The sequence below is a fragment of the Cheilinus undulatus genome, linkage group 16, assembly GCF_018320785.1.
Source record: "Cheilinus undulatus linkage group 16, ASM1832078v1, whole genome shotgun sequence".
In the NCBI taxonomy this organism is placed as follows: Eukaryota; Metazoa; Chordata; class Actinopteri; order Labriformes; family Labridae; genus Cheilinus; species Cheilinus undulatus.
Genome location: NC_054880.1, coordinates 3,044,549 through 3,059,372, shown reverse-complemented (window position 1 = coordinate 3,059,372; position 14,824 = coordinate 3,044,549). Strand labels below are relative to the sequence as shown.

At 38.5% G+C, this 14,824-nt stretch overlaps 3 protein-coding genes and 1 gene segment (V, D, J or C); 2 read left to right on the top strand and 2 right to left on the bottom strand.

The window, feature by feature from the left end:
- The window catches only part of LOC121523649, an 820,099-nt gene that overhangs the window by 175,018 nt on the left and 630,257 nt on the right, over positions 1-14,824 (bottom strand).
- Positions 1-14,824, top strand: part of LOC121523651 (immunoglobulin kappa light chain-like) — an 813,481-nt gene that overhangs the window by 170,156 nt on the left and 628,501 nt on the right. The window lies entirely within an intron of this gene.
- On the bottom strand, positions 256-4,974 carry LOC121523638 (zinc finger protein 184-like). The gene is made up of 2 exons (XM_041808579.1): positions 4,471-4,974; positions 256-1,623 (listed from the first exon to the last, which is right to left on the bottom strand). The coding sequence occupies exons 1-2, from the start codon at positions 4,661-4,663 to the stop codon at positions 794-796; spliced, it is 1,023 nt and encodes a 340-aa protein (XP_041664513.1). The 5' UTR covers positions 4,664-4,974; the 3' UTR covers positions 256-793.
- Positions 6,286-13,304, top strand: LOC121523603 (zinc finger protein OZF-like). 2 transcript variants are annotated; one of them, XM_041808540.1, is made up of 3 exons: positions 6,716-6,854; positions 10,405-10,545; positions 11,723-13,304. In XM_041808540.1, the coding sequence occupies exons 2-3, from the start codon at positions 10,506-10,508 to the stop codon at positions 12,880-12,882; spliced, it is 1,200 nt and encodes a 399-aa protein (XP_041664474.1). In that variant the 5' UTR covers positions 6,716-6,854; positions 10,405-10,505; the 3' UTR covers positions 12,883-13,304. The 2 variants fall into 2 exon arrangements, with proteins under 2 accessions (XP_041664473.1, XP_041664474.1); XM_041808539.1 differs by lacking the exon at positions 10,405-10,545 and having other exon boundaries at positions 6,286-6,854.

Genomic DNA, 14,824 nt, shown 5'->3' with positions numbered 1-14,824 from the left:
AGCTTGTCAGTCTCATCTTTCTTATGGAAAAAGGTTGTGGACTAACATTTTTAGTCATAGTTTTGGCCAACAAAATTTACACTGCTCTGTTCATTCAAAACAGCACCTCACAACAGAAAATCCATGTTTTGTTTTCAGTCATTGAATTCTAATAATTAGGGAGAAAAGCTCCTCCCTTGACAAACAAAGTCTTAAATTTTCAGACAAAGGCACACAACACTGCTGTCCAAGTGCATAAAAAATCCAGACAGGGCAAAAAGTTGACAGACTGTTTAATATTATGGCACAAATATCGCATTAAAGCTACAAACTAATCACAGAATAAATAAAAACAGATTGTGTATAAAATATATTTAAACAGGTAAACCTCATTGAGATAATGAATCACATTTACCAGAGTCCTGGCAAAGACAGGAAGTAGCATGATTAACAAAGTACAGATGTAAATCACAGAACAGTTACACAGATCAACCTAATCCTGATCCACATGATTAAAGTCACATGAGCCAACTTTTAGAATGATTTTAGGAACCTAGGCTTCTATATTGTCAAATGAGGCATCTGAGTATGGACAGGCATAAAAACTAAAGCCATCATAGGGTAACTATAAATCAATCAACAGTTTAATTGAATACAAATACATGAGTGGAGAATTGTGAAACATAGGGACCACCGGTTCACTACAAATACTAGAAAAAGTAAAGTTATTACACTTTAAAATCACAGTTTTAAACAGCATGTTACATGGTGCCGGTGTACTTTAAAGGTCAGGTCTGTCAGGTACTTTAAGGCTTTATTTATTTATTAATGCTTTACACTTGTGGTTTTTCACATACACCAGCTTACTGAATTTTCGGTCACAAACATTGCAACCAAATGGTTTCTCCCCTGTGTGGACAGTCAAGTGTTGCCTCAGGTTCCCTTGTACTGCAAATCTTTTACCACAAAAAGAACAACAGAAGGGTTTTTCTCCTGTGTGAACTCTCATGTGCATCTCCATCTCTGCTTTCCAGAGGAAACTTTTCTGACAAACCGAGCAGCTGAAAGGTTTTTCTACTGAATGCCGTTGCATGTGGATTTTTAAACTTCTCCTAGTTTGGTAACATTTGTCACAATTTATGCATTTAAATGGTTTCTCCTCTGTATTGACTCCTTTGTGTTCCTGCTGTTGTTGTTGAGTTTCGTCACCCTCCTCCCAGTCAAAGCTGTCATCAGCATCAGAAATAGAAAGGTTTGAAGTCTCATCAGGAGTGATTGGCTGCAAATATCTGTCTGGATTAAAGTCTGCTTCTGACCCCCTACAGTCCTCCTCAGTGACTTCTGTTTTAAAATGCTCAGTGTATCTGCTCGGTTCATTTTGTGTTTGACAAAACTGTGAGGACTGAGGTCTCTCTCCATCATTCCCATCCCTCATCACAGGATAATAGGATGGGAACACACTGATATCAGCCTCCTGAGGTCTTTGCAGCTGCTCTCGCTCCTGACTGCTCCACGGGTCGTCCTGTTCCACTTTAATGTGTGCGGGTTCTGGTGGCTCCTCCTGGCTCAGACTGGAAATCCTCTCCTGCTGCTCAAGGAGAACTTCCTCTTCTCTCACCACCACCTGCTGGACGTCTGAGGACACTAGTGGAACAAAAACACCTTTTAAAATCCTTGGCGTTAACATATGAAATCAATGATTGTAGAAACAGCATCATCAGATATATTTGGCCTACAGTCGCCAGTAAACAGGGTCACTCATCAAACTAAAACATTTTTTTCCCCTAAATAAAAGGTCATGTAGACATTGAATGGGTCAAACAGTTTAAATACCTATGTATCTGGTTAGATCTGGATTATTATATCTTTTAAGTCTCACTTTTCATGTTTGGGGAGAAAAATTAGGCTTCAACTTGGGTTTCTCTACAGAGACAAATCCTATCTCACAATGACAAAAAGAAAAATGATTTTCCACGCTACAATTCTGCTGGTTGTAGACTATGGTCACACTCTCCATGCACATGCATCTGTCTTAAGGCCATTGGATGCTATCAGCTAAGCTGCCCTCGCTTGCTTTACATGGTGTTTTTATAGAACAAGTGTCTAAACTACTCAAGGGAAGTGACTGTGTCTGTTTTGAAATGTAATATTACCAAAGTCTGCATGTTTTTCAAACATGAATGTATGTTGAATAAACCATGAATAAATAACAAAAAAATTATGTTAGCCCTACTCAATTTAATTTCCCCACCCCTGAAATAATAACAGGGGCATTTCCCCTAACCTGACGTGCCAGATTGCCTCTTACACACATCCAAAGATGGGACATATTTCATGCCCATCTGGGAAACACCCATAGATGGTGTGTGTAAAGTGTAGAAACGTTCAAGAAAAAGAACATTCTTAGTGTCATATCTATTACAGGCCAATCAAAGCAGAAGAAAATATGTATTAGTAGGTGTGAGAAGATAAGCTCAGCTGGCAGCCATTGTCATGGACATACACAATGCTTCACTATCAATGGAGCCACTTAGTAAATCCAGTTCTTGCTGAAGCCAGTCAGGGGAAGAGCACATTTTTTCCACCAATAGAAGATTTCAGGACAGTTTTTTGCTCTTTTTTCATGATCATTTCTTAACTGTTCACCACTCAATCAATCAATCTTTATGTGTATGGTGCCAATTCATAACCAATAGTTTGTGAGACACTTTTCAAAGAGGGCAGGTCTGAGTGCATGGTTAACCTGCTTACAGTTACTTCATGTAATCCACATCTACAGCTTTTTCCACAAATAAGCAGAGTGCTCTGGTCATTTTCTGAAAAGTTTTTCAGGTTGAAACTTTGCAAGATGGACATGTCCGATGACAGACATAAAATCTGGTCAATTAATCGATTCTTCAAGGTTACATCACCCAACCACGTTTTTAAAAGTCCGACTGGCATTTTATAAAGATCTTAGTTATATTTCCTGGCTATTATTTTGAATGAAGTGTAGTAATAATTAGTACTATGCCAAACAAGACAAAGCCCCACCCAAAGGACTTAAATGTTCTTGTTTTATGTTTATAAACAATGACATTGTGAGGAGGAATAACTCAGTTCTAATTACAGTGTTCTTTGCAGTGAAAGGGTGAGTCCTTATGGACTTACGGGTTAGAAATGTAAATATCTGCATGTTTGGCATCTGCAAAAATCCAGTGTTGTGCACTATGTAATCTCTTTCCATGATCCTACAGCTCTTCTTGCTATGCTTCACACCTCTTATAACACATCTGCTGCCTAGCAACAACATGCATCATTCCCTCAGGTCAGTGTACTTTCTGGCAGATTCATTTCCTGGTTGAAACCAGACTGAAAAAAATGGGAGAAACTCTCATTATTCCTTTTTTTTTTGTCATTTGACCAAAAATGGAAAAAACAAAGAAAGAAAGAAACAAACAACAACAACAACAAAAAAGGAGCCATTTTCCCTTCTTCTTGACCGGAAATGGAAAGAAGGGGAAACAAGCCGTTCTTCTGTTTATTCATTTTTAATCACAAAAACGGAAAAACAAATAACAACATTTTAAAAGACGGGGTCCCAAGTTTTTTTTTTTTTTCCAATTCCATTATTTTGGTTTCTTCATTTAATGGAATTCTTGAGGAAAAGGAAGTCATGTGACCATTGGGAAAGGTGAGCATTTCAAAATAAAAGCCTTCATGTCAAATCAAGAGCCATCTATTGTGTTTAATAGTATGACAATTGTATAAATATCAGCAAATGCATGATGTAAAAGGCCTGCTATGTATGGACCTGAATTAAGAATGAAAGTTAATAAAAGGTAATTAATTTATTAATTGAACTGGCAGTGCGTTTACAATTTAAATGATTTATCATACATTGTATGAGCATTTTGGCCTATCATGATACTGTATAACACAATGGATGGCTCTTGTTTTGACATGGAGACTTTTATTTTGAAAAGCTCCCCTTTCCAAATGGCTACATGTCTTCCTTTTTCTAAAGAATTCCATTAAATGAAGAAAACAACATAATGGAATAAAAAAAATGGACCCATTTTTTAAAAAATGTTATTAATTTTTCTGTTTTTGTGACCAAAATAGAAAAACAAAAACAAAGAAACAGAATAACGACAGTTTCCCCCGGTTTTCTGACCACCTTACAGTAGGTTTTCCGCTCAGCACTTATTTTTGGTGTTGTATTACCAGTATGTTTGATCGATCATATAGAGAGTAAATCAAAGATATTAAACTGTTAGATACAAACTAAACTGTCTGCTTCTATGTTGATTAAGTTTATGAAGGGCTCTGGCTGAAGCGCTCTTGTTTATATACTGAAAAGTCAAGGTGACGTTTTAATCCCAGTTCTCTGAATGAGTTGTTTTTTATTCTTTCATATTCGGTTATTTCCAGCATGTCATCAGACATCAGGATGCAGATTTGTTTCTTGAAAGATCAAAATGCTGGCTTTAAATAATTAAGTGTACAAACCTGGTCGGGGTAAAGGGACTTCGGGGTTCATGACAGCGTCCAGAAGTTTCTGTTTTCGGTCGTTTTCTTCTTTGGATCGACTGAGCTGTTGCTCGTACTCTGCTATCGTCCTTTCAAACAGCTCAAAAACCTCATTAACAGCCGCACTGAGCCTGTGGTTCACATAAGATCTCATCATGTGAACTTTAAACATTTTCACAAAATCCTGATCCCCGATCACTGAGCAAAAATGCCGTCTTTGGTCTCTTTCTCCTTCAGGCCTGTGTGGCAGAGCTCCGTCAGTCTTCTACAGATCTAGCAGCTAACTTATGCTAACTTCATGTCAAATCTCCTCAAACAGGATGCTGGTCTTTGGTTAAACATCCAAACAGTGTGTAATGAGTCCTCTCGTGTAAGTTTATCCTTAAAAACAGGCGTAGGATTTTCAATACGATGTAGCCTGTGGCAAAATGCTCCGTTAGCACACATAAGGAATTCAGCTACATTCTTTTCATTCTTCTTCGAGCTCTGATTTCTTCTTCTACTGGGGTTTAAATGTGGGTTGGAGCCATGCCTTAAAATCTGTATACCGCCACCTACTGTTCCGTATGAGTGAAGCATGGGCTATTTACTTCAGCGTAAGAAACAGGATGGAAAGTTTTCCGGTGTGGGAATCTTAAAACACTCTTACAGACACCCCATGCTCATCTTTTAACTACGCTGATACACGTCGAAAATCTGAGATCAAAATCAGAATTCTAACAGAAAAAATTAAGACATGTTTTTTAACTCTGGGGAAAAAGTGAAAAAACTTTACAGTATGTCTGATTAAATTAGTTCAGACAGAATAAATGTAGAAGACTCCATGGTCAAGTGGGAGAAAGTGCTTTTTGGTCATCAGACAGGATGTTTGCTATGTTTGCCGGACACCACACACAGCACATCACCACAAGAACACCATCCCCACTGTGAAGCATGGTGGTGGCAGCATCATGCTGTGGGGATGCTTCTCGGCAGCCTTGGAAGGCTTGTAGAGGTAGGGGATAAATGAGTGTTGCAAAATATAGGAAAATACTCAAGGGCACTTATTCAGTCTGCAAGAGGACTACAGATTGATTTTCCAACAAGGCAATGACCCAAAGAAAACAGCGAAAGCTACACAGAAATGGTTTAACGACAACAAGGGGAATGTTCTGGAGTGGCTGAATAATTCAATCGAGAATTTGTAGCTGAACTTGAAAAGGGCTGTTCATGCTGGATCCCCGTGGAACTCGCAGAGCTTAAGCAGTTTTGCAAAGAAGAATGGAATAAAATTTCAGTGTCCAGATGTGAAAGCCTGACTGAGACCTATCCACAGACTCAGTACTGTGATTGCAGCCAAAGGTGATGGACTATATTTATAGAATCATGTATTTTACATATATTATTCAATGTACATTACGTTGTAGAAATGTGTGTTCACTTTGACACTAAAGACATTTCTTTTTCTTTTGTTTAGTCTAAAAAGCCAAATAATTTTAAACTAAACAATGACTATAAAGGTTAACAAAGACTAAATTGTGTCTAAAACTAAAATCGTATTAATCCTAAAATTATAGAATAAATGGTAAAATGGAAGATGGATGTGCGGATGATTTTGGACACAGCCAGGAATGAGTGAGGAATTGATAATTTCATGGCTTTTTAAAATGCTTATATCATGAGGTGACTGGCCTATGTGAGACAAATATGCGCCACAAGACTGTGGAGAAGAAGGAAAGTATTACCGGAAGTAGATTTCCTGTCAGTTGGCTAACACGACAACAGTTTCCGTCACTGCATGCCTTTACAGGAAGTTACTGTCAACTACCTAAAAATTAGGGAACTTGAAATATGTGTCGTCGACTTTGTACTCAGTAATAAGATGAGGATATTTGTCTCAGCATCAACTCCTGACAGCAAACAATGCTAACTGTTAGCCTAAAGTTAGCATGATTTCCGGATGTAGACGGAGACGGAATTCAGCTGCATGCATAGAGAAGTGTAAAACAATATAGCACTGTATATTTTTAAGATGAACTTGTGAAAGTGGATAAGTGATATTCTAGCTGTCTCAAATATCTGACAACGAAAGTATCTTCCGGTGTTTAACAGCCCATGGTAGGTAACTGTTCATTTCCGGACTCTTGACAGAGCACATAACGAACAGACGACACGGATTTAACTGAGAATTTCTGGAGGATTTAAGTGTGTTAAAATGTCGAAAGTCCAAATTCTGAGATCTTTAGTGAACCAGAGACTGGCTGCGGCAGCCGAAGAGATATTTGAACTGTTTGAAAAGACGATAGCGGAGTACGAGGAGGAAATATATCGATCAAAAGACGATCAACGCAAACGACAGGATCCTGACCAGCCTCACAGCTCAGGTTGGTATAGATTTACTTTTATATTCATTTGAAGGTGTTTATTAACAAGCTGTTATCCTCTATCTTCTGTTTAAATGTCAAAAAAAAGAGTATGATATGTGTTAAGAAGTAACAAGCAGACGTAACAAACATGCTCATAAACATAAATGTATGTTTTATTGAAAAACAGGAAGGGAGATTCATGTAAGAGGGGCTTCCTCCTACTTTAGATCTACAGCTTGATTGTGAAGCTTTTTAACTTTGTTCATTATAACCTGTAGGCACATATTTAATATGTGTAGAATTATGTATCATCTGTAAACAGCTTTGTGTTCATGTTCACTGATTCACTTAATTGAAGTTTAAATAATAATAGAGCATGGGTGTCAAACTCAAGGCCTGGAGGCCAAATTCGGCCCTTGGCACGTTACACCCGGCCCACCAGATCCTATCATAGTTTTATTATCCTCCTGAGACCCGAGCTTTTGTAATGCATATTTAGTTTCTCCCACATACACGGGATAATTAGGTGATGAATTTGGGAAAAAATCAGTCTTTTATTTTAACATGAATTAATTTTGACAAAAATTGATGTCCAATATCAACACAAAATCACTGAAATTCTAAAGAAATTACCAAAATTTCTGTGCAAAATTCTTAGTCATATTTTTCAAATTTCCCATAAAAAGTACCCAATTTTTTTTCAAGTCTTCCTCAAATGTTTCAGCTAAACTTTATTATAAAGCCTAAATTTTAATCAAAAATTCCATTTAATTTCCTGAAAATTTCCCCAAAACACTGAAGCAAATTCCCCAATAATGTAAATAAAATTCCCAAGATTCTGTGAGCATACCTTAAAATTTAGAAGCAAATAGTTACCAAAAAATTAAAAAAGAATTCAATCAAATCAAACACATTTCCCAAATTAAAACAAAAACAAACATTAAAAAACATCCAGAATTTTCATGCAAATGCTCAAAAATTTTACTGCAAAATTTACAATGAAAATTCCATGGAAATTTCAAAGAAATAATCCCTAAATTATTCAAGGAAATCCCTGAAATTTTCATTAGAATTCCCCCAGTATTTCAGGTGAATTACTAATACTTCAATGGACAGTCAAGACAATTAAAAAAAAAATTCTAGTAGTAGAAAGTATTACTGTGGATGTCCACATATTTGCACGCAGGGTGTTAGGAGGTTAAAACTGGCCCACCAGTATGACGTCTGCAGATTTGTGTTTTCATTTTGTATTTTCTAATTTGCATCTCACATTTATGACCTAAAGTTATGGTTTTGACTTTTTACATCATATTTTGACCTTTCAAATCATAATTTTGACTTTTGTCTCATACTTTGACCATTAAATTCACGCTTTTAATTGTCAAGTCATATTTCGACGTTTTAAATTCAAGAATTTAAATTTAATCTGACCTTTTGACATTTTCAGCTCCTAACTTTGAATTTTAATCCCAAATATTAACCTTTTTGATTCAAGGTTTTAAATTTTATTATCTCATCTTATTAACTTTAAAACTCAAAGTTTTTAATTTTATCTCATATTTTGACCTTTTAAACTCATGGTTTGAATTTTATTCAGTAGCTGTTAAAAATCATGATTTTAACTTCTGACTTTTTTTTTTAAAGTCAGAATCATTTATCATAATGTTACATTTTTTCCTCATAATTGTGACCGGTGAAGATGAGGTTGACAGTCTATGGGAAATTTTTACCCCATTGGGACCTCAGGTTAGACCCAAATTCAGAATTCGGCCTCTGCTGTGATTGAGTCTGACCTCCCTGTAATGGAGGATTGTGTGGGATAACTGGTCAGGTGTGGGGCTGTGCAGTTAATTTCAGTTTTATCTCTTTATGACATGAGCCTTAACAACAAATGTGAAAGTATGAATTTTTAGGACTGTACTCAGTAAAATAGTACTCCATAATTTGGATATACTAAACCGTAAACCAACTTTTTATTTGATGTTTTCACACATATTATCTTCACTGTTAGCACATGTTGCTTTGTATCTTATACGGTGCGGGCCTGGTCAGGTATTTTTAAGTGAGCGTGAACAAGAGGGTGTTGGGAACACATGGTTCTTTCTAAACATTATAGATGCACCAATTGTAAAAATCAGTGCAGGTGTTTAAAGCAACAGTTAGTTCAATGCAGAACTTCTTTTTGTATAACATGCCTAAAATGTTACTATGCCTCTCATATTTGACCATAAAAACAGTCTAAAAACAATGCGTATCTCTTCTGCCTCTTGTCATGGATTTTTCTGTATATAAGACACTAGTCATACATCCCTCCTTTTCATCCACACACTGGACAGAGGGTTTGTCTGGATTGGGAACCCCTAATGTGGGATTAGGTTGTAATGCTTGTTTAAGAGACAGAAATGACTCCTCTGCCTCAAAGTCCAAAGAATGTGAGATTTGGCTGAGGCCCCATGCGTGTGTGATGTCACAAAAAGGCGTTCAAGAATGGAGAAGTTAGGGATGAAATGGCGACAGTAAGAACACATTCCTAAAAAGGACATGGCCCGCTTCTTTGTGACAGGCTTAGTCGTGTTGGCCATAGCTTCAACGTGTGATTTAGACAGAGCTTTGCCTTCAACAGAGAGAACGTGTCCTGAAAATGTAACTTGTTCTTGAACGAACAGTAACTTGCTGAGGGAGGCCTTGTGGCCTTCCGCGCATAGATGTTTCAATAATGTAGCCACCTCACACTGTTCTTTTGTTTGTGACGCGATAAGTAAGTCATCGTTATACTGAAATGATGCTGGGCCCCTGATAACACCAGCGAAGACAGACGTGCTAAGTGCAGCATTATATGAGGGGGAAGAGGTGAAGCCTTGACACAGACGTGTGAAAGTGTATCTGTTACCATCAAACAGGAAACAGAGAAAAAGGCGTTAAACATATCAACAACAGAAAATAATTTTGATCTTTCTGAAACCTGTGCTAGGTGAAAACCGAACTGTGGGGTCAGTGTCATGAACACACCAGTCTGTCACTCTGTTACAGCAATCCTAAGTCTCTCCACGTACGAGTACGTGCTTTAGACAGAGAATCATGAGGATCAGAACCTAGAACAGAGAAAAAAAAAAAACACAACGTCTTTGGTCCTCAGTCAAACAGAAAGTGCACACATGTCAGATGTCCAAAAAACAGTGTTTATGGTCAGTTTGTCATTCAGGCACCTGAAGAAATTTGACTCAAAGGAGTGGTTGGGTCTGTCAGATACATAAGCGGTGGCATATTTTCATGCTCTAACCTAGTTATAGTTTCTTCTAAAAGCTGTAAAAGGGAATCAGTGCCAAGTGTGTCCTCATTGCAATCAGCGAGTGTGTGACCTACAGTGTAGTCCCCTTCGGTCTGCCCTTCAGGTCAATCAGGGGGGAAAGGCTCCTGATCTGGGTTTTGATCTGGAAATCCTCCATTTTCCACATTTCCTGTAGCTTCCAAAATTTTCTGACGTTGATTTGCCCAGTGTCCCATCTCCTTGCAATATCTGCATTGGTTGTAATCAAGCTTCTCATCGTTTCTGCCACCTCTTCCTCAGCCATGTCCTCCCGGCCACGACCTCCTCGGCCACATCCATGTCCACGTCCACAGTGCTGAAAGCCACCAGATTGCTGCAGCATGTTTAAGGAGGCTTGATACATGACCTCAGGCTCAGTTACGATGGTGAAGGACACTGATGGTAATTGTTGGGTCTGGCTTTGACTCGGACCTCCCTGAGCCAGATCTGGTGTGAGTGGAGTGGATACTGAGGATGATTGGACATTGCTAGGACCTGGGAAGCGGTGGTTGCGTCCAGAGGCGCACGTGCATGAGTGCCTGTGTATGGTGGGGGATCTATGTCCCATGTTTTCATTCTCAGAGCTGACAGCTGTGGGTACAGACACTGCACAGGCATTGGGAGTGGTGGTGGTATCGGTGAAAATGCAAACGGAAGTTGTAGGAAAGAGTTCAAATTCAGTGGTGGAGCCTGAGTGCTAATACTAGGTGTGTGTGTATGTGCCTGCTCTGTCCCTTTTTCCACGTTTTCTTTTTTCTCTTTCTGTTTTTCTTCTTTCCCTTCTTTTCTTTGTCAGTGAAACGCTGCTCGAGTCTCTTCAGGTGCCGCAGACCCAGCGAGCCACTTTCACTTTTCCATTACACTCTCAGCTGTAGAAAGCAGGAACCCCAGGTTTAGCAGGGTGCAGAGAACACACGAACATGATTTGGTACCAGAATTAGGCAAGAACATACATGCTTGAACTAAAAGTAAAGACCAAAATATGAGGACTTTTTACAGACTAAAATTAGACTAAAATGTTTTGAGTTTTTGTTGACCAAAACTAGACTAAAACTAAAAAAGATAGAAATGACTGAAATGTGACTAAAACTAAAATGCATTTTATTTTAAGTCTAAAACTAAAACTAAAACTAAAATTAAAAATAGCTGCCAAAATTAACCCTGTTTTGCAGTTGTCTCATGGTTATTACTTGGAATTTAAAATACTTTTCTAAAATAAGACACAGGTATTACCTTTCCTGCCATGTACAAACATGTACAACGTATACAGACTCTACCAAACACTTAAAAAAATAAAAATATTTCAGACAAGGGTTTGTCAGCTCTGAGGTGGTCAAAATTAGATTAGAAGGTATAAACTAACATCATGGCTGTAAAACTGACGTTGATTTTTGACAGCAATCTGTAATTTTGAATGTGTGTTGGTCTTGGGGGGCTTGCCTTTTCTTAGATATTAGTAGTGGGGGCCTTCAGAGAAAAAACAGTTGGGTACCACTGCCTTAGAGCAGCATCATCCGTGATGCTAACATTGGTGATAACCTTAACATGAAATAAAAGTTCTTTTAAATTATTTTTGCAGATTTCAAGCAGCTGGTAAGTGAAGAAGAAGTTCCCCAGAAGCAGCTGGAGAGCAGCTCCAGTTTGAAGCAGGAGGAGCCACCAGAACCAGCACACATTAAAGAGGAACAAGAGGAACTGTGGATCAGTCAAGAGAGAGAGTTCACTTTCTTTCCTGTTGCTGTGAAGAGTGAAGAGGATGATGAAGAAGAAAAACCTCTGTTCTCGCAGCTTCATGAAAACCAAGCTGATTGGACAAGAGAAGAATGTCTAAAAACAGAAGCTGATGGACAGGACTGTGGAGGAGCAGCAGCTAGAGACTTAATTTCAGATGGTCAGCTGCCATCAGTTACTCACAAGGAGACTTCACCTTCCTCTGAAACTCTGACTGATGACAGTAGCTGTGAACGGGAGGCTAGTGAACCTCAAGAAGGTTTAAACCCTCTGCAAAACAGTAAAGTAGGGGTGAGCCATATTGAATGTAACAATGGAAATATCGCCGTTAGCTCATCTGAATGTGCTCCAAGCTTTGACCAGGCGAAACAAAAGAAGAAGCCAAAACAAACCCAAAAAGGAGAGAAGCCATTTGGCTGCTCAGTGTGTGGCAAGGAGTACTACATAAAAAACTCCTTAAAGACTCATATGAAACTTCACACAGAGAGGAAACAGTTCAGCTGCTCGTTTTGTCCAAAGACTTTTCCGGCAAGAACAGAAATGGTGACACACACGAGAGTCCACACAGGAGAAAAACCCTTTGGTTGCTCCATCTGTGGCGTAAGATTTGCTCAAAGCTCAAACTTGACATCACATTTAAGAGTTCATACAGGAGAGAAACCGTTCAGCTGCTCGGTTTGTCAAACAAGTTTTAGTCTTAGAAACAACTTAGCTTTGCACATGAGAACCCACACAGGAGAGAAACCATTCAGTTGTTCAGTTTGTGGTAAAAAATTCACTCTACGTGGAAATCTAAGGCGACACTCAGCCGTTCACACAGGAGAGAAACATTACAGTTGTTCAGTTTGTGGTCAAAGTTTCACACAACATGGAACCCTAAAAAGACATACGACTGTCCACGCTAGAGAGAAACCATATAGTTGTAGTGTTTGTAACAAAAAGTTTACTCGACAAGAGTATGTGAAAAAACATAAGTGTGTTGGTGAGAGCAGTGGAAATCCAAAGTAAGACTCCAAAATAAGCCATGGTTTATTTCAACTGTCCAGTTAAGAGTAAGCAACTTTATCATTTTATCTCTGTTATTATTTGTGTTTCTGTCATTCTGTCAGCTAAGTCAGTGGTTCTCAACTGGTGGATCAAGGCCTAAAAGTGGGTCATGAATGTGTGCTTGGAGAAAAAAAGAAATGTGGCAAAAAGTCTATGATGTACCTAAACCCTTAGCAGACAAATATCCATTTTATTTTTACAGTCTTTTGCCTTGATAATGATTTTTTTTTTCTTGAAATCTTTTCTTATTCATCTTGTTGCATGTAGATAATAAAGCTGGTTTCTCATGATAGTATTTTGCTGCCTTGACATATAAAGAAAACAATCAAAATTTGCTTTGTATCCTAGGAATTTGAGTGAAATAAAGTGTATGTGTTGTTTGAGCAAGGTTTTGTCCCATCTCTTTATGCAGTCATATGTTTTGTTCCATGTTAGGTCCATACTGCAACATTTTTCAATCAATAAATTTTAGCAGTTGAAAACTTTTGTACATTTGGATCAAGATTTGTCACTTAGGAGATGATGGTGGGTCCTGAGCCTAGACCAGTGGAGGACCAGTGTCTTGACCTACAGTACTGTGCAGAAGTTTTAGGCATGTAGAACGCTAATGGTTCTTCACAGGTCCTGATGTTCCACAACCCCAGGCTGAAGAGAGGAGGGAGGGCGGCCAGAGTCGGTGTCGCTCAGCAGCCAAGGTCGAGCTTAACGGCATTTCTTTTGTCCGGGCCTTTGCACCCCTGGTAATACACCCAGCAACCACCAACACTTTTCAGGTGCTTAGAATATACACACAACAACCAGGGGGTTGTGGCGACCCTCCTACCCACCCTAACAGTACCCTAGGCTATGTTTTAGTGCTACATCTACCCATAACTCTGACCTAAAGCTGTGTTTTTTGTTTTGTTTTCATCAGATTATTTTCCAATGCCCTTGGTAATGTACAAAGACATCCAGAGCATGACCTGGGTTGTGTTAATCCTCCTTCCCGCCGATGGGGCCCTCAGGTAGGTATACTCGACATTACACGCCTTACTTTAGCCTCAAATTTTGGCCCAAACATGCCTAAAACTTCAGCACAGTACTGTGTGTTTGGTCTTAAAATTGAATCGGAGAATTTAGTGTCTCCTGATCCCTGATCACTGTTTTTTGTTAGACATTTTTAAAGGGCTGTTGAACAATGCATATATTTAATCACAATTTGTCGATCTCTATAGCTCACACTTATCCATTATTTTGCATCTAAAATGGGTTTGTCTTATTTGTACGTTTATTCTTTTTAAGCTAATGTGTACTATACTTTCTGTTTGAATATAACCTGCTATTATTTTGGAAGATAACAAGGAACTTTTGGTGGATCGAAGGTTACAACATGAACTTAACCAGAGGAAAAAAATAACTTGTTAGAGATATGACAAGAGTAATAGCTGAGGGCAATTTTTAAAAGTTTAATGCCACACAGTGCAGATGACTTCTGACTTTTCCTCTGGGCTGTTGGCAAATTTTTAAAGTGAAACCAGACACTAAGGAGCTGTGGTGTCCTTATATTCCATGGACATGGCTGCAGGGAGACACTGGATTGGCTAAGGTTGGGTTCATATGCACACCAGTGACTTGAATCTGACTTTTTCATGACAATTACACTGAAATCTGGTCTTTTCACATCAATTTGGACCACTTTCATATGGGAATCCATTGAAATGAATGAAGGGGTCTGATTCACGCCACATCTTAAAAATTTATGATAACAGACAAACAACAAAGAGAATTAAGGCTTGAGGTGCAAATGCAGCCTAAGGTATCAAAATCAAAATCCAATGTGTTTATTATGGGCCTTTTAATCAATGAACTGACGCTGACAGCTGTAACTTCAAATCAGGAGTCTACAACTTGATTTTCTCTCCAG